The sequence below is a fragment of the Scardinius erythrophthalmus genome (assembly GCF_964197995.2).
Source record: "Scardinius erythrophthalmus genome assembly, chromosome: 7".
Lineage (NCBI taxonomy): Eukaryota > Metazoa > Chordata > Actinopteri > Cypriniformes > Leuciscidae > Scardinius > Scardinius erythrophthalmus.
In genome coordinates, this window is record NC_138227.1 from 10,818,051 (window position 1) to 10,843,578 (window position 25,528).

The following is a 25,528-nucleotide window of genomic DNA, read 5'->3' on the forward strand; positions in this document are numbered from 1 at the left end:
AGACTGCATGGTGAAGTGTACAAAACGGCTGAGAGGTCATGGTAAAAAACGGGAGGAAAAAAAAGCAAGAGCGAGAGACGAGAGAAATATCAAGAGAGCTTGATGCATTAGTGTGATTAATTATTAAAACACAATAAAAACACATTTAATCATATAGCCTACCCTAACCCAAAATCTTCCATTGATTGATAGCCTTAGTTATAACTTTTGTTACTAACAAAACCTTTTTCAAAACTTGAACCAAAGTTTGAGCAATATCGTAATTTGTTTTAAAGTTGTAACTAGGCTTAGTAACGCTAATTAAAAAACTAAAAACGGGCTATTATTCCTAAAAGGATTTAGATCCACAACTTCTACACTTGTAGATTCTTTTAAAGTGATTTTAGTATGTTCAAAAACAGAAAAAAAGAACTGATCTTCGAACTGAACTGATCTACTTAGAAACCAATTTGGACTATTTTAAACGGGTAGAGGAAAAACAGGGCTCATCTATCCAGTCTTCCAGGGTTGTCAAGTTTGTAACGTGCTTCTAACTTAAAAGCGAACACAGACAAAGTGGTAAAATAACACATCAACTGGCATTTGGGATTACAATGCAATGCCCCAGCTCTCCCACAGCACATACACGCCCAGTGAACTCAAAGAACTACAACTAAACCTCACCTACAGCCCACTGAATGAGTTGAAGAAGGTAAACATGTGCTGCTTTTCACAGAGGCTGGCTGATTTTGAAATGCAGACTTCATGTTTAGTCAATCACGAGAATAAACCCGAAAGTATGTGTTAGCAGGAGGCAATTTAAAGGCAAAAGATTTTGATCTCATCTTAGACTAAACAACTGTGAATAATTTGCCACCAAATTGTAAAGACAACCTCCATGCCCTTTTAAAGCAGAATCATTTGTTTTAAGAGCAATTACAGTTCAAGCAGGGCTATTTCCAGTATATCGCATCTGTTTAAAAGGAAGACAAGAGTTGGGAAAGAGCCCCTGCTGAAAAATCCAGCATAATCCAGCAGGAATTGCATGTTGGTCCAGGCTGGGTTATGTTGTTTACAGCTGTTTTTTTCTGGATTTTGCTGGATTTTTCATCAGGGGAAACAAAGAAACCAGACATCGTTTTTAATGAGTGTCTGATTTTCAGCGCCACACATGACATAGACTGTGGGTGATGCAACAAAGTTGAGCAAAGCTCAATTTTATGTAGGCTCAGAGGTGTCAAAAGTATTCACATTCATTACTCAGGTAGAAGTATAGATACTAGGGTTTAAAAAGACTTCTGTAGAAGTTGAAGTATCAACTCAAGCTTTTTACTCAAGTAAAAGTATAAAAAATAATTATTTCAAAACTACTTAAAGTATAAAAGTAAAAGTAATGTAAGGAAAAAAATCTCTCTCTCTCTCTCTCTCTCTCTCTCTCTATCAATCAATCAATATTTGACGCGATTTGCCCCGATTTCGCCCTCGCTTACCGCATCTAGGTTTCCTTCGGAGGACTTTTGGCGCTGCGCACAAACAAATGTGACGACAGCCTCTCACAAGTTAGAAAGACATCACAACGCCAATCAGTTTAGCGATGTGTATTCAGGAGGCGGGAGTAAGGGCTAAACCGTTTGTGTAATTGGCCATTTTTTTTTTTTTTTTTTTTTTTACGACGACAAGCCGAAATTAAATAGGAGTAACGAGGCTATTTTTAAAATGTAAGGAGTAGAAAGTACAGATAATTGCGTCAAAATGTAAGGAGTAGAAGTAAAAAGTCGTCTGAAAAATAATTACTCCAGTAAGTAAGTATAGATACCCCAAATTTCTACTTAAGTAAGGTAGCGTTACTTGACACCTCTGTGTAGGCTATATTTTATGCAAATGAGCAGCAACATGGAAACAGTTGTTTATAGATATTGGGTTATTCTACATCAAATGGGTTAACAAGTGCTTATTCTACCTCGCAATCTGTCAACATAAAGGAGTATGCACCTCTGTTTTGTAGTGAATGGTGCTCATGCTTCATGAAGCTTTGAGACATTTACAAATCTTGTTTTTAATAAGTGATTTGGAGTTTGTTTCAAAACACCAAGTCACATGATTTCAGCAAACAAGGCTTTAAACTGGTTCGAACATTGGTTTTGAACTATTTCAAAAATTCATGGTCCTGGAGGGCCACCGTCCTGGAGAATTTAGTTCCACCCCTAATCAAACACAGCAGCCTGTAATTTTCAAGCAATCCTGAAGACTTTTGGTTAGAAATTTCAGGTGTGTTTGATTAGGGATGGAGCTCCCAGTGGACCCCCAGGAGCGAAGATGATATCCCCAATTAAAAGTTTTTAAAAGCTCTGTTTCTCCTATGTTTTGTTTCACCGTTCTATTTTTGTTTGACATAAGGAAAAAATTATTAAGCAAGCCCAAAATGTTCTTCTGTAGTTTTTAACATGCTTTATGGCACAATGCCACCATCTACTTTTCTGGCATGCCTATATGAGAGCGGTAAAGCCTCACAGGACAGAGAGGTTTCCTAAAACGCTGACCACTCACAAACTCTTGTCTGGATAGTTACACAAAAGATCAGCGCTCTTCAAAAGCACTTGACCACAGGAGCAGAACTAACTGTTGTAAAATCTCATCAACATCCTCATCTTAAGTAAACAAGCTGGAATACATTGCACTAGAACACTTCAGAGTGACATAAAACAATAGAAAATGTATGCTACTCACAGTCAGTGGCAAGGAGCAAATGACGAAGATGAAGGTCATGCAGGCCAGCAGCAGTAAATGGTCCATTTCCTCCTCTCCCTGTCCAAACCAGGTGCTCATCCTCCTCTTGCGCCCAGCCGACACCACCGATCCCCGACGTGTCAGCTGGCTCCGGTGCATGCGGCAGAGGCTGACGATGACCGAACCGTTGCACACGAACACTATAGCGATGAGCAGTGCCATGAGCACGGCGTAGGACAGCGAGAAGGTCAGTGTTCTCCTCTCCTCATCCTCGCTCTCTCCTTCTGCCTCCATCTTGATGAAACACCACGTGCCTGGGCAATACTGCTTGTGCCGCCCGTATCCAAAGAAAGGCAGCAAGCAGAATACGAAGGTAAAGAGATAGATGAGGAAGAGGACGATTTTAGCGAAGCTGCGGCGTACGTGTTTGGAGTAGAAATACGGGTGACTGATGGCGAGGCACCGCTCCACCGCCATAGCACAGAGGATGAGCATAGAGGCCAGGCCGAAGAACGTCATGGCGAAGGCGAAGAGTCCGCACAGCCACCGATCTCCAGTCAGACCCACCAGAGATTTGCTCTGGGAATAGCAAATGAAAACTGGTGGACTGAGTAAACACGTCCCCAGCAGATCTGTCAGAGCCAGGCCTGTCACGAGAATGCAGAAAACTGAGGACTTGGTTCGACGCTCTTTCTGGTGGACACCCAGGATAGCCAGAGCCATGAGGTTGCCAACCACCCCGGCGATGAACATCACGGTGCTCATCACCGGATTCCCGTTCACATCGATTCTGGTGATGTTCTCGCATGACTTGTTTGAAAGCATGTTCAGACGGACCTGCCCTTAAACCCCGAGCCCAGACACAGGGACCGGGCAATGGCAATTTTGTCTAACGTGAAAGACTTGTAGTTCCTTCTCTTGGAGGATCTGTTAAAAATAGAAAGTATTACTTGAGAATCAATACGTCTCATGCTAGATCCCACCCATAGTTGCTTAACTACCCCATGAAATACGCTGATGAGCACTGTTTTCAACTTCCCGTTGGAACAGGACATTGTGGCAGGACAACGTAAGTCTAATGGTTTGTTGTTTTTAAAAAGCCAGTAGGCTTTTGTTCATATCACACAGCCATTAATCATAATTATCTGTTTGCTATCAATTGTTTGTGGTAAGTGGATATACACAGAGTGGTTTTCACATTTTAGAGTGCCTGTTATTAGACAAAAATTTGCATATTCAAATATATTTTCATATGACTGAATAAACCTCAGCACATAAAAACTTCCTGCTGGAACAGGACATTGTGGCAGGATACTGTATGTCTAATGGTTTGTTGTTTTCAAATAGCCAGTAGGCTTTTGTTTCACACAACCATGAATCATAGTTATCGGCTTGCTATCAATTGTTAGTGGTAAGTGGATTAATTTACACAGAGTGGTTTCACATTTTAGAGTGTTATTAGACAAAAATGTGCATATTCAAATATATTTTCATATGACTGAATAAACCTCAGCACATTCTGATAGAAAAATCCACGTTATTTTAACAAACATCTCAGGCAGAACTAGATCCTTAAGGTAACAACTACACAATTTTAGAAGGCCAATTGTATGCAGCGATTATCTACATTATGTTTTTGTTGTATTTTAAGTATGGAGAGGTGCAAATGTCTATGGAAAAAAAAGTGGCTTTTAAAGATTTTTTTAATTTAGACCTGGAGGTAAACAAATTATATGGATTTAGTACTATTTCTATGTTATTAATAAAAATGGGTAAATCTGTGATATTAAACACCTTCTCAAAGTCACCCAGTTATTTGTTTCAAAGTTTAGTTACAAAGTTATTTGTTTCAACTGAAGCATAAGATGCTGTTTTCTCAAATCATGCTGGAGAACATGATCATCAGGTTTTGTGCAAACATGTCAAGTTGAAGAAAGAGGGACCAACCAAATACTAACAGATTCTGAAATCATGTCAATTTTTCAATGCAACTTTTCACTCAAACTGCTCTGCTTTTTCACATGTGATTTCAGACCTTTGAAGCACAACCGTATGTCTACTTCCAGACTCAAATGAGTGCATTTGTATGATTTTAATTTATTAGGCGTTAGTCATGTTTTATGTAACACAGCTCATAACAGATGCTCATTTGCTGGACAACTGTTTCTCACTCCAATAATTTCACAACAACGAAGTAGTCATGGCAAAAAAAGCATCAATTTGAATCATCAGTCAGTACGCACCTGTCCGCGGAGTGTCCATCACTGCAGCGCGCGGCCATTCCTTCCAGCCACATCACTCACTGAACAACATATATGTATTTCTGACTCTCCAAACATAATATTTCAAAGCGACGTCGATATGGTATATCTTCGAGCTTCCGTATCTTCGGTCGTTTGTTCTTTTTTAATTCATAAACTGTTGTTAGTTTAGTTAGTCTATCCAGTTCTGGCCAACCACTGAATTTAACGCGCAAACTAACTTCAGACTAGTTAATTACGCCTGAAACCAAACAAAACAGTAAAAAAAAAGCGTTGACTTTCTTCATTCCTCACGCACGTTGTTGTGAGGGTGGACTAGTAAGAGTAAGACTTCTTATACGACTTCCCTCCTTCGGTTGAAAAAGTCGCCGTGAGAAAAAATAGGAGGAGCGTCAGACAGCTTTCACTGCTTCTCACTTATTCAGCGTGAGTGGTCTGGGTGACACGAACGTTGTTGACTGACTTACAGATCAAACGCATAGATGTGTAATAAAGTGCATATACTAAAAAAATAGTAAAATATTTAAGTTTGAGTTTAAATGAAGACTATAAGGATGACGCGTCATCGGATATGTTATTTGTAAAAATAAATTGAAACATTTGACAGTTTAGTTATTTCAGCACAAAATTGAAGATCATGAAAACAGATGTTCATTATAATTAAGAGTTAAGTATACAGAATAAATAAAATAGTTCATTTTTATAATATAGCCTACCTTCAAAATCATTTTAAATAATAATTTTAAAAATAAAAATGAGATGAATGAGCTGAGATGCTAATCTATCTATCTATCTATCTATCTATCTATCTATCTATCTATCTATCTATCTATCTATCTATCTATCTATCTATCTATCTATCTATCTATCTATCTATCTATCTATTGATGTTATTTTAGGTTTTTCAGATTAGCATACTGGTTATAGCTACATAAATGGTTTTATAATAAGACTAGAAAATAATTTTTTTTTTTTTTTTTTGGCTGTGATATCAGGCTGTGAAACCCTTATGGTTCTGAATGGAACTGTTATTTTTAAGAAAGTAGAAGGGGAAAGAATCATAGTGTTTTCCTCAACTTTCCAAGATTTGCTTGTAAACTGCTTCAATGGGCCTGTGGTACGTAGTTCTGTTATGCAAAAGGATATCCACTGAAATAACCGGCCTGATTGTGGTCTGAAATAAAATGAAGTAGCCTACAAGTAGCCTACATCAAACTCACATGCTTTCCATTTTTGTCTGCATGATCTATATGCAGCATGCAGACTGTATCATCCATTAATGCAACTGAAAACCACTCTCCAAGTGTGAAATTAGATCATGTTTCGGTGCTTCTGTTGTGGCTTAGCAGTGTGTGTGTGTGTGTGTGTGTGTGTGTGTGTGTGTGTGTGTGTGTGTGTGTGTGTGTGTGTGTGTGTGTGTGTGTGTGTGTGTGTGTGTGTGTGTGTGTGTGTGTGTGTGTGTGTGTGTGTGTCTTTTCTCAATTGCTTTTAATATATCATGATTTGTTTTTGTTTTTTAGTTCATAGGTTTTCCATTTTTATTGTTCTTTACTTTGCTTTACTGTTTTCTATCGTTTGTTTGTTTCAAGTGTGAGTGTGCTTAATTGTATTAACTGTAATCACAGAAATTAATTACAGCTGTAATAGTATATATTGTATAGTAAATACACCTAATATTAAGTGGGGCCATAAATAAATCTGCTTAAATCTTGTTTTTCTTGTTACCTATTAAGAATAGCTTAAATTAAAAAATGAAAAATTGAAAATAATGAGGACTTTTCCACAGTTTACAACATCTGTTCCAACACAGCTGTTAAGATCAAGCATGTGTCTAACAGACTGAGTCACTTTCAGGTGCTGATTCACATTGCTTTTGCTGCACGTATCTCTCTTTTGTCTGTTTAAACCCGACAGACATGTGGCTGGAATTTCGTCTCGTCATACTCACAAAACGCTGCAGTTCAGATGACTATTGTTGCCAGACTGCTCTTAGCAAAGCATATATGCACATTTGGAGTGGTTATGATTGATCTCTGGGGAATTTGCAGTGAGTAGGCCTAATCAAACTCATTTTATTGGGAAAGCATTAACAGTTTTCAGGTGGAAAAAGAATGATGATTAATCCAGACAGACTGCATCATTGTCTTCTTTTTTTCTTCAGAATCCACTTAGCTCACTTTACCAGAACATGCTTCACAAACTACAACACTGTGAGCATTTTAAAGGGGTGGTATAATGCCCTTTTCACAAGATGTAAAATAAGTCTCTGATGTCCCCAGAGTGTGTTTGTGAAGTTTTAGCTCAGAATACCCCACAGATATATAGCATGTTAAATTTGTCTCTTTTTGAGGGTGAGCAAAAATGCGCAGTTTTTGTGTGTGTCCCTTTAAATGCAAATGAGCTGCTGCTCGCACAGAGGGCGGAGCTTTAACAGCTTGTTCTTAGCAGCTTCGATTACCTCACACAGACATGCACTGAGAATTTAAAAAACTTTTAGCCTTTTGTGTTCAAACCGGAGTCAGACAAAGATGGAGAGACTCAAGAAGAAGTGACAACATGTAGACAACATTTCTGAATGGTAAGTTGATGAAGTTATGTATCTTATGTTATGTATAGTTGTCTTCAAGTCATTGATTAGCATATTCTGTCTTGATAATCTATAAATCACGTTCCTGGGGGTGGGGTTTATGTAAATTTTAGGGTTTGTGATGTCACTAACCCAGGAGGAATGTTGTGTAGTCCCAGCTGGTTGTTGTAGTCCTTAAAAAGCAATTTCTTTAAAATAAAATATCTCCCTTTGCTTTGAACTTTGAGCGTTGTAACTTTGCAGATGTTGTTTATGCTCAAACAGCAACATTACACACTAACTAAAGCTAGAAAAGTGAAATCATAATCAACCACCCCTTTAAATAAACAGAAGAGCAGCAGTCAGCACTCCGAAAGCTCTGATAGGATCCTGGGTAACATTAAATATTACAGTAAATAACCCATTCACTCTTATGTAGCCAAAAACTGTTGCGCAATAAATCGGTTTAAGAGAATGCATTTCAACATAATGTTTTTTAAAAACATATTTCAACTTTAAGGAAATGCCTGAGGAAAAAATACAATGGCGTTAACTTATGAGTCACTGAATCATTCATTCAACCAAAATTTGAATACAGATCCTTTTAAAAACAAAACATCAGTATGTGTTGCCTGGAAACATACATACTGGTTTATTACGCAGTGACTTATTATTTTCATTGGTGGAGCAAAAACAGACAAAATGACAGCTTCTGAATATTTTGTGAACATGCAGGCATGGTTCATGGCTGGTTATTACAGACCAATATCTGTGCACTACACAATTTTAGCTCTGACTCATTCTCGCCGTCAGTTAATGTATCGTTGACAAAAGCCAGAAATCAGAGGCAAACAGTGCTTGTTTGCGTGCGTGACTGAAAATGAGAGTTGTGTAGTGTGGAAAAGAACAGCAATCGGATGACGTTGAAACTAGTGTGTGGGCACTTTCCGGAATGACATTTGAGGTAGCAAAGCATATTTTATTAATTTATTTAATGCATATGTTATTTTTTGCTATCACGATTTTTGTCACCTCTACTCTCAAAGGACTGAATAAGAGTCTGATTGCGCGTCACTGCAAAAATGAAAGGTAAATATTTTTGAGGTGACAGTTCCTTGGCTCTATATATCTCATTTCACAATAATCCAAACAATCTCTTTCTAAGTAACTAAAGATTCATTTCTTTACACACTATTGGAATGTTTGGAGTAAATTGTGCATAAAATATTCCATTTTCTCTCATTCTTTTTATTGGAATGTTTAACTTAAAAAAAAAAAAACTTGCTTCCCTCAACGGCTCCTCATCCTTGAGCCGACTTTCATGCTTAAGGACTGACAAACCAGATTCCAGTTTGCTTGGTAACCATACCAGAGCAAAACAGCTAAGAACAGAATATCTGGAACCTTGCAATTAACCTTAATGCACAAGCATACATGGCTTGATCTTAGGACTTTTATCTCAGCAGTCTTAAAAATCTAGGATTAAGCTGTCAGTCTCTTCATGGCTTCACCTTAAAGCCTTTATGGAAATGTCTTTCTGTGGGCAGAATAGTAAGCTCAAAATTTATTTGGCAAAGCGGATATGAATGAGAAAATCTCAGAGAGGAAAATTTATGACACTGTATTAGTAACACACTGAAGGCAAAAATCACCCACTAAGAGTGTCATACAAACTCTTGGTTATGTTCAGACAGGCTTCATCTGCTTCTGTGTTTCATTAGGTCATGATTTCTTCTTAGATTTCTTCAGCATGCAAATATTTACTTTATATATTTATATATTATCTTTGGTACTGACTAAGTATTACATTTGCCCCTAAAAAACAGATTTACAATATCTTGTCATCTGAATAAAAAAATGAAAATGCTACTGTAATTAAAATTCCACTGTGAACAATATGATTTATTGCTCTGTTTTGGCTGAAATGAACTTTCCTGAACATGTGCATTATCTCATTCACTAAGCTGTTAACTCTCTTCAAATCAGTAATTGAAAACAGTTTTAGTATGTGGATCATAGATCAGTCTCATTTGGGAACATGTAGAGAGCCAACAATAATCATCACTGTCAATGACACAACAATCCAGATTGCTCATTTTCTCATTCTTTTGTATGTGTCCAACTTTAATGGAAAGAATATAACATGAAAGTGCAAGTCATTACTCTTCCTTCCCAATAGCTTGTCATGCTGTTTGGCTTCGTCTCGAAAGCTGAATGTGTTTAGATGAATAACCAAGAAGCAAAATGTTTAGATGAAAATGTTAAACTTTGTCCATAGTCCAATGTCCATAGCTATTTAATTTTTTTGCAAAAAATGGACAGTTATAGCTGTTTAAAGGGGACCTATTATGTCTTTTTTATAAAAAGACTTGATTTTGTTTTGGAGGTCGACTAGAATAGGTTTCTATCCTTAGTTATTTGAAAACATTGTTGCTGCACCATTGTTCCAACCACATAGGTTTGTGACGCTGTTTGCGAATATTCGTTGGAACTATGATTTCTGAAATTTTGGTTTTAGAATTTCTATTTTGGTGATGATGGTGACATGCAAGCATAGTTTGGTAACGATGCGTTTGGGAAACGCACCCCTGTTTAGTTTCAGTCTCTATAAAGCCCCTCCTTCTGAAAAGAACATTGCACTCTGATTGGTCAGCTGGACCAGAGTGTTGTGATTGGTCAACCGCTTCGAGCACGTTTCAAAAAATGCTACTCCCCTTACCATGAGTTTCACTAACGGGAATTATTTAAATGAGTAATATTGTGACGTTTTCGTTCCCAGAAGAAAACTAAAAACTACAATGGAGGCGTTTCAGGGAGTTCAGAAACAGTGTTACTGATATAGAGAATAACTGCTTTTGGAGTGACTTTGTGTTTTGGAACTTTGTAGACATTTTTCATGCTCAAACGGCAACATTACACAATAAAGGACCCCTTTGAATATTAAAAAAGAAGATGAAACGTAGCATTTATAACATTTTAAAAAGGTTTCTGAGTACAGTGCAAAAATGTTACATATACAGTATCTAATAGGGCCAATTGTAATGCAAAATATATTGTAATGATATGATTGACTTGTCAAAGTTTCATATCTAATATTTTACAAGAATGTTTTATATAGGAATATTCTTCCAATCATTTGGCAAACATCTGATGTCCTCTTTAATATTCACTCATAGCTTGCATGTATCTTCTCAGAGAAATTAAGAGAACAAAAAAAAAAAAAAATAACCCACACCAATCATCTGGGTCACAGGATAACACTAACAGACCAAATATGTTTCAGCATATTTGAAACATGGCAAACAAATTGCCATTTGAAAGAATAATAAGGAAGCGCATTGGTTTAGGGATGGGTCAGTAAAATCTGAGAATCTGGAAACATTTTGAAACAAACAAATGTTTCATTTCAAAGGGAAATCTGGATTGATGTTTGGTCTGGATCGGCAGAGTGCAGGAATAATTGCAAACGGATCTCACTGAGCACTGAATACACAACATGTCAGAACGTGTGTCTTCAGTGACTGCTTGTAAAGCTGAGCAACTACATTCACATTATGGGTTCCCAAACTTTTTCTGCCTTGTCCCCCCTTTTTTTTTAGAAAAAAATGTTTTCACCCCCCACATACATGCATACACATAAAGACACTCAGACTGACCTTGCTTGCAAAATTCTATAGGATTTATTTGAAACGTTGTATAATCAATACAGTACTACAACTTCAGCTGGCTTTTCTTTGTGTTCATCATGTAAGTCTCCGAGTGGCAAAGTTGTACTTGTGAACGTGACAAAGCAAACATTGCAAATACATTTGTCCTTTGTGTCAAAAATGCTTGAGCGAAGTCAGAATAAGAACGGGGGACAGTTTGCTGTTGGGAATTTGTCGTGTTGTGTCTCACTGTGCGCACTTCATCCAGTGTAGACAGCATCACTGATGCCAATTACGGAGTGTCTTTAACACTAAGTGCAAATAGCCCACCTTGTTGGCAGAGGCTATTTACACTAACGACAGCATCAATAGAGTAGGGTAGGACGCGTGTCAGAAAGTTTTGACGCAAATCGACCCGAGTTCGAATCCACCTTTTTCCGAACTCGCTCTACTCCCTTTTCCCATCAGTTTGGAAAGGCATTTATTTTCAATAAAAAAATAACAAAATATATAGAAAAGTGTAAATAAAGTGTCTAATGTGTGTTTAATAATTTAGAGATTAGGGTAGGTGTAAGGAGGGCTTTGTTGTCCCAATAAGGTGGCATTCATTTAATAATTTTAATAAATATAGTAATTTACACTGTTATCATTGCATACCGTTTAATGTACAACAACACTGAGGTGCAAATAGTATCTGACACTATTCATCTAACTACCATTTACACTTATTACAAAGAAAACACTGCTATTTTCACTTAGTGCCGCTGCTTTCATTTGCTTTTGTTGCGTCGCTAGCTGGTGTAGACACATTGTTTGGTAGTTGTGACATTTGAAGTAGATTCATCGTCTTCTTTATGTTTACTTGACATTGGTAGTCCTTTCACAAACTTGTTCATGCTTAGTGCAGAACCATGCATCATTCATTAATATGTTTACATGCAATACACAATTCTGATTCTTCAATCGTGCCATCGCTCAAGGGGGTACTGTGAATCAACATTAGGTGATAAATTTGTCAAATTAATACTTTGTGTTCAATTTTTTACTTATTTGGTAAGATGCTGCATAAAAAAATGGGATAATTTTGTACTGGGGTCTTGTATCACCCTGGAGAGGTTTCTTATTCATTACAATCAGATGAATGTACAGTTTCTCAGCCTTGAAATCTGTCTGTAATCATCTTCTGATGACTGTTTCACAGAGGAATTGCTTCCCGCTACAACATTTGATTTATGAACATTTGATTTGATTATTTCCGAGCATGAACCACCTGTCAAGGGGACAGTTACTGAGAAACCCCAAATAAAAGAAATATGCAAGACAACAACTTTATTTTTTTTATGCAACCAATTTTAATCTCATATTACCAATGTTACTGTAAAAATGAACAAAGTTGGCTATTTCCACATAAATAATATGCGAGGTCATGAAAACACATCTAGAGTTACAAAATGTCTAGGGACGGACCTGTTGATAGAACAAAGATGTTGATGTAAGAGCAACGGAGAACCAGAGATTTATTTTGATTTTAGATAATAAACTTGTGATTGCTCTCCTACAAATCACATATTTCTTGTTTTTCACTGACATGCCTCGTATGTAAAAATTTTCACAATAAATATCGAAGAGGTTTATGGCTATTTCACTCTTTGTTTACTTTTACAAATGTATTAATATTGTAATAATCTATTTTTACATATGAAAGTAAGAATATTGAAAGTAAAAAAAAGGCATTTTAGAAAGTAGCAAAAATTAGGTAAGATGGTAAGACGTTTCCCATTTCAAACATACTGTATAAAAATAAACAAATCTGTTTTTAATAAGAATCTACCCCTAGGAGATAAAAGTGCCCATTATTTGGGGAAAAAACAACCTCATTTAAATTTGCATTGGTTTCTCTTTATTAGATTATTTGCAACCAAACAAAGTGCACTCCAGTCCCACTGCAAATATTTATTAATTTAAAAACAATGAATTTAGTTTTAGTAAATACTTGCTCTCAGTTACAACTGACTAATATTTAACATATTTAGATCTTAGTTGCAATAATAAGCTAACACAAGCCTTTTATCTTAGGGAGATTTATCAGATTCAAACAGTTTTATGACAATGGCCTCATGTGGCTGCATTTTTATTGACCGTAGAGACACGGGGCCGAATCGGTCGAGACCTGTGCTGATAACAAACACCCCACCTTCAGGTAGGCTGGGAGCCCAGTCTGGGTCCAGAGTGTGAGGTTCAGATCCCAAATTAAACAAGACCAGGAAGTGAACGCAGCCCCATGAGCGCAGGAAAGCTAAAGGAGGCGTGACTGTAGAATTGAGGCCAGAGGATGACACGCTGTCATTGAAGGGAAGGAAGGTGAATCTGCCAAAGTGGAGAGCCTCTTCACGAGCACGCGACTGAATCAGAGACTGGAAGAGAGCTAGCGGTTGATTCAGCTGTTCCTGTATTTTTGAGCAGATTAATAGAAATGTCACGTCACAAAAAATGATGACCCATAACAATCAAACAGATTTGAATATTTCAAACTGTGACCACAGCAATGGTGTGTTGAGGATGGTTTTGTCATCTCACCTGAATCGGATTGACCTCATCTCCGTTTTTGATGACGGGTGTTCCAGGTAAAGTCATGATCAGGACTAGAACGGCTCTCTGTAGCTCCCACGGGACTCGTCCACCCACCTGTGAATGGTGCAAACTCTTGTGACATTGCATACAGGATTCTCAGAAACTTCAATTCAACCAAGACTGCCTTATTTTGACTTTCAATGTCAAAATGAGCTTTCAATAAAACTTGGCTGCCTATGAAGTAGAAAGGCATTGTTTTTAAATCGGTGCAACTTGATTAGAGAAAACAGAGGGAAAAAAGGCTATTGTCTTCCCTTTTGCCAAATGTGTAGAAAAACTTCAACACCCATAATGCACTGGGCATGTTGCTGTTCAAGGCCAGTCACACCAATCTGCTATGGATACGCTTGACCGGAGTCAAATACTGCTTTGCTTTAGTAGTAAATACTACTTATCAAACTTTAGTTACAATTAGGGGTGTGACTATACCCTCATGTCACGATTCGATACATATCACGATACTGAACTCACGATACGGTATTATTGTGATGCTCCAAGACATACAGTTTGGTAAAAGGTTAAAATGCTAATTTGGTATTACATTGGGGGTGTAAATAAATAGGTTTTGACTTGGTGCTGATAACCAAATGCACAGGACAATGGTGACATCAAAATAAAAATATTAATGATTCTGAAGCTGAAAACCGTATTATTTTAGACGAATATGCTTGCACACATATGTTTAAAATAATACAGGCCACTAAAACTATATATTTTTTTTTCTCAAACAGTATTTTTTTTTGGATGGACTACAAGATACAGATTGTCAGTATCCAAGTTACATGTTGCAGTTTTGTTTTGCGATATAATGTGAAACGATATATTGTTACACCCCTAGTTACAAAGGTGACTTGTGTTGATTCCGTGTGCAAGAGTTAAAAGAGTAATCATTTAGCGGGAATTAATTACTTTCCATAACTTTTTCATGGCTTCTCCTCTTGTTTGTAATCACTGGATGATCATATCAAGTAAAACTGATTTTTTAAATGTCCATGACATTTTCAGACCTGGAAATCACAACTGAAATCTCGCCTGGTATTTCCAAGGTTTCCATCACTGTGAAACCTTGGATTTAATGTTTTTTTTGTTGTTTTTTTTACTTTGTTAATGACCATGTAGAAATACAACATTTCTCTCTGTGTGAAAATATTATCATAGTTCACTAAACCATAAATCAAACTCCAGTGGCTGCCAACAACAGTTGTTTTTTCTGTAGTTAATTAATGCTGCTGATGTCATGTTTTGCCTTAGGGTTATTTACTGTAATGAAAGGGTTCCAGTTTGATGAGTCACAAAAAAAAGAGACCCTGATCATATTTTTGTCAGATTTCCTATATTCTTATATTTTGATTCCTGTATGTCGCCCACCTCACAGTTTTATTTCCTAAAAAAGTGGGTCTATTGTTTATTTGAACATTCTCTTGCAGTCTAGTGATTTCCAAATCACTGCTAAACAAATAGCTAAAACCAGCCAAGCTGGTATTAAGATGATTCAGGCCCAAAACCCCTCTAAAAACAGCTAACATGAGTAAACATTGTTTCCTGAATAAAAACTTAGCTCCCTGCTTAACCACAGTGCAACATTGGAAAAATAAACTAGCTAGTCACGACTGTTTACCATATTAAAAAATAAAAGTAATTTTTTTAAGGGCCAGCAATCCGGCGTTTGTTTTGGGAATCATTAAAGTCAGAAATAAACAGAAGTTAGAATAGCCTTTCTTCCCTAACGTTATATATATCCGAGTTAAAACGGCTTCTTGAACAAGAAAAAAATATAGCATGGGACTTGATTTTGTCCATGGCGAATTGATTGGATGGTTGTGGTTTGCTATGGGTCGATCTCATGTGAGTGACAGGTTGTCCCGCCCTCATGCCGGTAGACACATCATTAAAGTTCCTCCTTCAACACCATATGATTCCATGAAGTAACTTGCACTAGGTATGATAGCTTACCAGACTAGCATGCTAACCATAGAGTAATATGATGGGATGTTAGCTTACTAGTCAAACATGTTTGCATCTTAACTCAAAGTCAAAACACTAAAGAGAGAAATGTTTACTTTGATCATACTGTAAGTCGTTTGTGGATTTTGCCATTGATAAACTGTTAAAGTCAGTTTAATGCCCACTCACGGTCCAGCTCGGCCAGTGTTCATGTGGCATCTGCAGACTGGCCTCCATGGCCTCAGCCACCTCAGCAGCAGACAACGGGTGGTGTGATGGGGGGATCACTGACTTAGTAACCAGCTCCACCAGTGAACCATTAACAGTGATGTTGGACACCTTTAGCGCTGGAAGAGTGTTGCTTGTTTGCCTCACCATCAATATTCTACAAGAATGAGAAAACAAGACCTGATTTATGTCACCATGACTTAGCAAATGAATAAACTTGTTAACGGTCACTGTCCCAGTACTGGGACACTTGGCACACTGACACATTGCCTTTTTCCCCCATATCACATATTTTAGTAATCATCATCAATTAGATGTAATTCAAAAGCTTAAAAATTCATCCTGTGAAAACCCTTTGAAATTGGACATTGCTTTACCATAAAAATGCTTCTCCTCTAATGGGCAGTGTCATGTTTCAAATTTTACAGTACAGCTCTATTTTATAATCAAATCTTTTTGTAATATCGACAAAACACATATCATTGGAAAAGGATTCAAGGTTCCGGATTTGGTTGCTGTTTTGTGATAGAAGTGATATTGTGATAGAAATGTATTAATTTGAGACTGGAGAGCACATTTTTAAAAAATGAATGGAATGTGTCACCCATATATTTTTGGTATATTGGTATATATTTAGGTAATAGGCCTACCAAAATTTAAGGTATTAAGCTACCTTAATTTTGTGATATCAACTTCAAATTTGGAACTCAACTTGGTTTGACTTTTGGCTTTGATTTTATAGCAGTTTCAGCCTGCAAATTGTTTTGTAAAATATATATTTTATATAAAATAAGATGTTCAGTACAGTACAAACTTTAACTTTCCTAAGGTCATTTAGTTTTCCATGTCTATGGTCAAGGCGGTGGGGGGGGGGGTGGCAGTTAACAGTTAACAGGTTAATAGACATTTGTCAAGTTCAATGCACAGGCTCACATTGAAAATAGAGTTAGGCTCTGTCCCAAATGGCACACTTTATATGCACTTTCCGTCTTGTGGACTTATAATGGCTGCCGCGTGTGCGAGTTAGTTACGTTCATTAACCCTCATGTGGTGTTCAAAACCCTATAACACCTGTGGTCTTCCCGGGTCAAAATGACCCGACTATAAAAAAATAGCTTATAAATCACTCATTATACCATATTTTCACACAATCTTGGATTCAGTCTTTTTGTCAACTTGTTCTCTTTCAATTAGGACTGGTTTTACATTTCTATTTGCATCTAATTAATCATAGGCCTCATTTATTTGACAGTAGAGATCTAATTTTTTGAGTAAAAAAAACATTATTTTTGAATATTTTTGAATAATTTTGGAAATATTAAATGAAATCTAAAGAAAATTGGCACTGTTTATCACACTAGTCTACTTTAATTTTTCACCAGGAATTTTGTTTTGAAAAACTTTTATTTTGTACAAAATGGCACATTGTCACACTTGTGGTCTTCCCGGGTCAAAATGACCCGACTATAAAAAATAGCTTATAAATCACTCATTATACCATATTTTCACCCAATCTTGGATTCAATCTTTTTGTCAACTTGTTCTCTTTCAATTAGGACTGGTTTTATATTTCTATTTGCATCTAATTAATCGTAGGCCTCATTTATTTGACAGTAGGGATCTCATTTTTTGAGTAAAAAACATTATTTTTGAATTATTTTGGAAATATTAAATGAAATCTGAAGAAAATTGGCACTGTTTATCACACTAGTCTACTTTAATATTTCACCAGGAATTTTATTTTGAAAAACTTTTATTTTGTACAAAATGGCACATTGTCACACTTGTGGTCTTCCCGGGTCAAAATGACCCGCCTATAAAAAATAGCTTATAAATCACTCATTATACCATATTTTCACCCAATCTTGGATTCAATCTTTTTGTCAACTTGTTCTCTTTCAATTAGGACTGGTTTTATATTTCTATTTTCATCTGATTAACCGTAGGCCTCATTTATTTGAGAGTAGGCATCTCATTTTTTGAGTAAAAAAAATATATTTTTGAATAATTTTGGAAATATTAAATTAAATCTGAAGAAAATTGGTACTGTTGATCACACTAGTGTACTTTATTTTTTCACCAGGAATTTTGTTTTGAAAAACTTTTATTTTGTACAAAATGGCACAGAATTACACTTGCGGTGTTCCACTGGGCCATTGAGGGCCATTGTTTCAATGGGCCATTGAAAGTGAATGGGAGAGACTGAAACATTTTCAGGAGCATGTTCATTGTTAATGTACACATATGAGCATGTGATGGATTATGGTGAGTTTGGGCTCTTTTTAATCTTAACAATCTCATGTAAATAATGATGTGCCATTTTCCACAATTTATGCATGCTTCATTGAGTTACGAGTTAAAACGCGACATAAGTGCTAGGCTACATCTATATTCAAAGCTCTGTGAGCGCCTGTGGGGGTTTGTGTGTTACAACTCCATTAGGAATATCTTTAGATCCGAGTGATGGATTGTGCTGTGTTTGGGCTCTTTTTAATTGTGATAGTCTACTGAAAATAATGATGTACATTTTTCTACGATCTGTGCATGCTTCATGAAGTTATGAGCAAAAACCAAACGTGAGAGCTTCATGAGTATATACTTGGCTAGGTGCGTCTGTGGTATTTTTTGTGTTAGAGCGCCATGAGGAATATCTTTAGATCTTGTTGATGGAATATATTGAGTTTGGGCTCTTATTAATCGTGAGCTCTTGCTGTAAATAACGATGTGTCATTTTCCATGATCGATGTATGTTTCATGAAGTTACGAGTAAAAAGGCCAAGTCTAAGCTACCTTGCTTGGCCATGTGAGTCTGTGTGTCTGTAGTATTTTTTTGTGTTAGAACTCCATGAGGAATATCTTTAGTTCTGAGTGATGGATTATGTTGAGTTTGGACTCATTTTAATTGTAAGCATCTGCTGTAAATAATGATGTGTCATTTTCCACAATCGGAGCATATTTCATGAAGTTACGAGTGGAAATGTGTCTAAACTTCCATCATCCATGTATGGTTTACACATGGGTCTCTTAAAGGGCTTCTTTTACAAAAATCTCACTCAAGTTTAGAAAAAAGCCTGAAACAATTATGCTTGCTGTATTCTACTAATTGAGACCTTTCAAATGACATATGACACAGGACTATCTGAGCTATATGATGTATTTGACATATTGCTGAATGTAGTAAAAAAGTAGTTTATAAATTATGAATTTGTTTTTTTCTATTTATCAGCAAATAACTCAGCACTACTTAGGAGTTTATCAAACTGGCTACATTCATTGTAAGTTTCAGACTCTAAGCTTTCAAATGACACCTATTTTAAGTTGATCAAGGTAACAGTTTTGAAAAATATTATGATTATTTATTTCGCAGCTAGGTGGCGCCTGCGGGGGAACACTCTTGTTTTAGAGTGATAACTCAGCTCTCGTTAGGAGTTGATCAAAGTGATTAGATGCATTAGATTCTAAGCTTTAAAATGATACCTATTTTGTGTTGTTCCATTCATTGTTTGCATTGGTCTCTCCCATTAACTTTCAATGGCCCATTGAATCAATGGCCCACAATGGCCCTCAATGGCCCAGTGGAACACCACAAGTGTAACTCTGTACCATATTGTACACAAGTAAAGTTTTTCAAAACAAAATTCCTGGTGAAAAATTAAAGTACACTAGTGTGATCAACAGTACCAATTTTCTTCAGATTTTATTTTATTTTTCCAAAAATTATTCAAAAATATTTTTTTTTACTCAAAAAATGAGATGCCTACTCTCAGATAAATGAGGCCCACGATTAATCAGATGCAAATGGAAATACAAAACCAGTCCTAATTGAAAGAGAACAAGTTGACAAAAAGATTGAATCCAAGATTGGGTGAAAATATGGTATAATGAGTGATTTATAAGCTATTTTTTATAGGCGGGTCATTTTGACCCGGGAAGACCACAAGTGTGACTATGTACCATTTTTTACAAAATAAAAGTTTTTCAAAATAAAATTCCTAGTGAAATATTAAAGTAGACTAGAGTGATAAACAGTGCCAATTTTCTTCAGATTTCATTTAATATTTCCAAAATTATTCAAAAATAATGTTTTTTTTACTCAAAAAATGAGATCCCTACTGTCAAATAAATGAGGCCTACGATTAATTAGATGCAAATATAAATATAAAACCAGTCCTAATTGAAAGAGAACAAGCTGACAAAAAGATTGAATCCAAGATTGGGTGAAAATATGGTATAATGAGTGATTTATAAGCTATTTTTTATAGGCGGGTCATTTTGACCCGGGAAGACCACAAGTGTAACAAGGTATCAAAACTTTTTGAAAATTTTCAAAAAACATTTGAGAAGTAGTTATACCCTTTGGGAACAGAGTCACTAAGTTTCAGTCCAATGCGATAACATTAACTAGTATTTTTGGGAAAAAGAAAATCTTCTCCGGGTCAAAATGACCCGAAGACCACATGAGGAACCGTAGGGTGTCCCGTTTGACATTTTATGTTTTAGAAGGGTGCTCACGAGCGCCCCCGTTGCGATCGAAATCACTTTTGCCAAGGCCACACTGAAGCGACTCCGCAGCAGACTTCTTCCTGACAGTCAAAGTGGCATTACGCCACGAAAGTGCGGACTCAGAGGAAGATGTTTTGTGTTTAGGGTGCCATTTGGTACAGGGCCTTAAAGTCAACATGAAAGGGACCCATTTTACCCAAGTCATCCCATTTTACTTTTATTTTTAATTTTTTTTTCAAGACTTGAGTTTGTCCTTCAGGAATTGACTTTGAAAAACTTGATACCTTTCGTCATCTTGTGAACTGAACTCGTGCATCAGCGCGTTCCACTCCATAAGGGTCTGTGAATCATAAATACACAATGATTTTTATCCAGGCACTGCGTATGGCCTCTAACCACATGCACCACATCATCAAAAACCCGCACACTCTTTCCACAAAACAAGACACGTCAGTGTATTTTCAGACAGTTTTACCTTTGCTGAGAAGGCTGCGTCTGTATCACAGATCCCAAACCCTGACACACCGTACTCCAGCCAATACCTTAATGAGTACTGGAGGGGGAAATAATTTCACATGAGCAATAATAAACAAGAGGTAGACAGAAATATTGACATAAAACAATAATCCTTCCTACATTCATCTTTTGTTCATCTAGTGACAGTTAGACCTGCCACAATATCATAACTTTCCACACCGGTATGGTACGCAAGTTCAAAATATACTGGTATTAACGCTGCCAAATTTTCGCTCCGCAATTGTTTACACAATAACGTTTAAATGATAAATAACGAAGATAATTCATTTACACAGTTCAACCAAAACTGAAGGACACATGAGCAGTGGCGTCAGATGACTGAGATAATCAATCTCTCGATAATTTTTTCCATCTTTTGGAAAGTCGTGAGAACACTATAATGGATTTTTTCTTTTGATATTGGAGCAAATGGGAATACAAAAATACAAAAAAGAATATTATAGGCCTATCCTTGTAATTAGATTATATTATGTTTTATAATACTCATAATCAGACCACAGCTTAATTTTTATTGATTACATGATTACGTAATATTCACAAAATGATTCAGATTTTTTATTTATTCTTACTAATTCTTCTTTTCTTATCTTTTAAATTGCCCTTTTAAAACAGCCTATTGCTTAGGTGTGTTCAGAAAGTCAGTTTTGTGTAAGTAGACAAAAGTGAATGGCAGTTCCTTCACAAACCCTGGCTTAATGTAATGCTTAATGCACTTCATTTTCAAATTTCATTCAACATATTTTTTTTCCCCTCTTTGTATTTTATATCATTATAGTCCAATATTATCCTATTCTAATCTATGTGATAAAACAATTTAAGGATAAAAGTAATGTCAAAAGTAACCTAAAAGTAATCAATGGTGATGTAATAGATTACGTTACTACAGTTTTCATCATCATGTAATTATATTCAGAAATGGACTGTGTATTTGCTGTGGAATGATTGAGGAATGTGTCATTTAGGCTACTTGATTCCTTCAGAGAAATTAATGAATATGCGTGATCTAAAGTAATATATAGAGAAAACATAAATCAACCCAAGCTCATTGCAAAAACATTTCTGTGGCAACATTTCTGTTAAATGATTTCTTCCACTGTTTTGAGACACGTTTAAAGCGAAATCATGTTCAGTTTTATGTCCAAAACAAACAACCATGAATCAGGCGCTATTTTATTTGAATTGGTAGTTGTACAAATCACAGCAGTTCAGAAATAAAATATCCTAAAAGGTTAATGCTCTATCGCGGTTGAAAACAACGTGCCCAACTAACCCTACCCTAAACCGAACAGATCGTGTTAACAAAGCCAAAGACAGCAACAGAGTGTCGGCCCAGATCCGGCCCACATCTGGTACATGTGGATTCCACACGTACCAGATGTGGGCCGGATCAGGGCCGACACTATGATGCTGTCTGGGGTGAGATAAAAACACATTCGCTAATGAAACCAGTTTCATTTTAGCATTTTAGTTTCCTTCTGCAAATCTTTGAGCTCTTTAATCATGACTCATGCATCACAGGAATTACCACATCACAAGTGCAGTGCTGTATCATGTGAGCTACTGAACAAGTTAATTACATCAGAAAAGCTAACATATGGAGCTGATTATATCTGATGTAAACATCAAAATGTTTTAGTTTACAAATCATGCACTATGGCGAAAGTGTTATGAGATCATAACAGTAATTGTGCAGGGAACTGCATGGAAATATGTTAATCAATAATCTGCTCCTGTGATCATAATGTGCGTGAAAAGGAATTTACTGCCTCTGTTCATTCCATCTGCCGGGAATCGTATGTGTTGGTACGTTTGGAGTTTTGCAAAAATGTAGGTAGAGGCACGCTTTTCCCAATGTTGAAAAAATACATGCTGTTGCTGATTTAGTCCCCCATACTGAGAATAAGATTCATTACCTGAATGTTCTCTGATGAACCAGACCAAACTTTAGTGTCATTATCCGACTCCTGCTCAAACAGATCCAGCTCACAAAGGTCCAGCATCACTCTCACACCTGAACCATATGGAAAATCCTTTGGATCAGTTACTATTGCCTACAATTCTTGCACACAAAAATTTGACTTCAATTTGTTTTCACACTACCACTGTTTCACAAGCACATGTGCATTTGCAGTATTTGGACACAGCTAAAAAAATGTAAGACTGTCGTTGCATTAGATAGCAAAATGGTAAACCAATCACACATTTCAAGTACAAACATTTAACGAAAGATATTTGATAGGTTTTAAATCATAAAACAAAATAAATACTGTGCAACATCAAGACAAAACGCATGTGGACATGTTGTGCTTGTCAAACATGTCCAAGTGATTAATATCTTTGATATATTTAAATGCAATGATTTTCAGACATGGCTTAAAGGATTAGTTCACTTCAAAATGAAAATTCTGTCATCATTTACTCACCCTCAAGTCGTTTCAAACCTGTATGAATTTCTTTCTTCTGCTGAACAAAAAAGGAAGATATTTTAGTGAATGTCAGTAACCAGACAATTAATGGATCCCATTGATTTCCACAGTAGGAAAAAAAATACTATGGAAGTCAATGGGGTCCATCAACTGTTTGGTTACCGACATCCTTCAAAATATCTTCTTTTGTGTTCAGCAGAAGAAAGAAATTCATACAGGTTTGAAACGACTTGAGGGTGAGTAAATGATGACAATTTTTATTTTGAAGTGAACTAATCCTTTAAGTGAGTGAGTCTAATGCAATATGGTTAAACAGCACCATCTACTGAATACCAAGGTTAGCACAGTCCTGATCCAACTGCATGCAGAGACAATATTTAATGAATGACAAATACACTGAAATACAGTGTATACACTTGTGAAATACACTTTTTTTAATAATAAAAATGCACCTGCCTGCTTTCCGGCTTTCTATGATAAGCTGTGTGAATTGTGGAAGCGTGCCCAGACTTTGGTCAATCTCTGTCAGGTTGGCTGGGGATCTGTCATGCCGGAAGAATCCCTCCAGGATCACTGTCCCAACCCCCAGTGACCTCAGATACGGCAGCCGCTCGGACACCCCTGAATGTGAGACATACACCATCGTGATGGCCTTCACTACTGGAAGTCTACATGTAGAAACTATACAGTCCATTCTGTGCGGCTGACACAAAGATTGGTTATAATTTATCATCATACTTTAACATTATTGCAAAAATATTTTCCCACCTCACACTACCACCAAATGCAAATGCTTTCCACCCAATATTCAGATTAGCTGTCAAACAAATATGTATTTCAAAGGCTGATTATTAAACTAGCCATTCGTTTGTGGTCAGAGCCTTACAAAGTACCAGTTATGTATTGTTCCTGAGCCTAAAAATAAAAAGCACATAATAAGCCACACAAATTGTACATTTTCCTGTGAATGACCCTTGTGTTTATTGTCTGATTTACTGTCTACTAGACATTGCCACAACATGTGCTAAATGTTCTGTGATGTGGCTTGTGGAGATATTTCATTAACACAACACTGACTTAGCCTTTGACATGTGGGTGTAATTTTTTTTTTTTTTTTTTTAAATGATGTTTTTATTAACTTACTGCTGATAGGGCTGACCTCGTGACTGTCTGCAACCATGAAGAGTGCTGGTTGCAGACGGTAAAACACATCTTTCTGCCACCAGTGTAGTGAAGGAGACACTGTCCGTGGGCTTTGAATGATTATTGCGATAGCAGTGCCAAGCATTATCAGCCAAACAATCCAGAAGCAAAGTACCAGACGAGAACGAAACTTGTTCCATTCCGGTCCTCCTGCGCACTTCTCCAGTTCCTCTCTGCTCAGGGGTTTCCAGATGTACTGCTGGGGCTGATCTTCTGGGATAAGGAGAGGTACGGTCTCTGACCCATCCAGATCTGTGAATGGAGCTCTAGCAGAAGCGCTGCCATAGCCTGGATCACCTTCGACCTTCAGTGTCATCTGGTCTCACTGGGTAATGTTAGGAGCTATTGTAATGAAAAACAATTTGAACAAAACTAAGTTATGCATGTGATGTGTGTTAGAAATATCAACAGAAACAACCACAGCACCATATCTTATCTAATTTCATCAAATTTAAAATATTTCAGATTTTTGTCGCTGATGAGAATCCCTGAAACTATCACATATTTCACATGTGTCTCCATCAGTGTACAATAGTTATATGATATAGAGGAGAGCAGTATTGGTATACTTTTCATTCTTTGTTGAATATCCCTGGTGTAATAAATGCTAAGTGCAATTAAAAACTTAATTACAGGGTAAAACAAACAAAACCAACATCATAAAATATTTCTTAATTAAAGGTCTAGAACTTGCTTTTTGTTCAAAATTAACAACATAATTAAGAATCAATACATCATTAGTCCTTCTTCAAAACGTGTTTTATCTTACCACTATGGAAATCCTGTTATAAGTGTTTATATTTTAGACTGGGCAGGATTGTTTTGGCGGGAAATTGCACATACGTCACTCGTCCGTGTGTGTCTCGTCATATCCGT

General features: G+C 36.6%; 2 protein-coding genes across 5 annotated transcripts in view; both read right to left on the reverse strand.

Moving 5' to 3' along the window:
* Positions 1-5,395, reverse strand: part of ptgir (prostaglandin I2 receptor) — a 53,202-nt gene extending 47,807 nt beyond the window's left edge. Inside the window, exons 1-2 of one of the 2 annotated variants that reach the window (XM_081370465.1) lie at positions 4,950-5,321; positions 2,707-3,633 (exon numbers count right to left, since the gene is read on the reverse strand). In XM_081370465.1, the coding sequence (XP_081226591.1) occupies positions 2,707-3,531 (825 nt within the window). In that variant the 5' untranslated portion in view covers positions 3,532-3,633; positions 4,950-5,321. Of the gene's footprint in view, positions 1-2,706; positions 3,634-4,949 lie in introns of both variants that reach the window. The other variant, XM_081370464.1, reaches the window with a different exon arrangement.
* A 7,125-nt stretch (positions 5,396-12,520) lies between these two features.
* On the reverse strand, positions 12,521-25,528 carry LOC308693532 (amino acid transporter heavy chain SLC3A2). 3 transcript variants are annotated; one of them, XM_081370461.1, is made up of 9 exons: positions 25,422-25,528; positions 24,593-24,994; positions 23,906-24,070; positions 22,937-23,034; positions 20,962-21,039; positions 20,771-20,826; positions 15,945-16,140; positions 13,758-13,865; positions 12,521-13,627 (listed from the first exon to the last, which is right to left on the reverse strand). In XM_081370461.1, the coding sequence occupies exons 2-9, from the start codon at positions 24,966-24,968 to the stop codon at positions 13,253-13,255; spliced, it is 1,452 nt and encodes a 483-aa protein (XP_081226587.1). In that variant the 5' UTR covers positions 24,969-24,994; positions 25,422-25,528; the 3' UTR covers positions 12,521-13,252. The 3 variants fall into 3 exon arrangements, with proteins under 3 accessions (XP_081226587.1, XP_081226588.1, XP_081226589.1); XM_081370462.1 differs by having other exon boundaries at positions 25,222-25,427; XM_081370463.1 differs by having other exon boundaries at positions 12,522-13,627; positions 25,347-25,425.

Excerpts from the sequence above, each read along its gene's own strand:
- LOC308693532 (XM_081370461.1), bottom strand. The coding sequence starts at position 24,968 with ATGACACTGAAGGTCGAAGGTGATCCAGGCTATGGCAGCGCTTCTGCT. Across the intron at positions 24,071-24,592 it reads CGAGGTCAGCCCTATCAGCA|GGGTGTCCGAGCGGCTGCCG; the intron begins GTAAGTTAATAA and ends TCTCACATTCAG. Across the intron at positions 23,035-23,905 it reads CATAGAAAGCCGGAAAGCAG|GTGTGAGAGTGATGCTGGAC; the intron begins GCAGGTGCATTT and ends CATATGGTTCAG.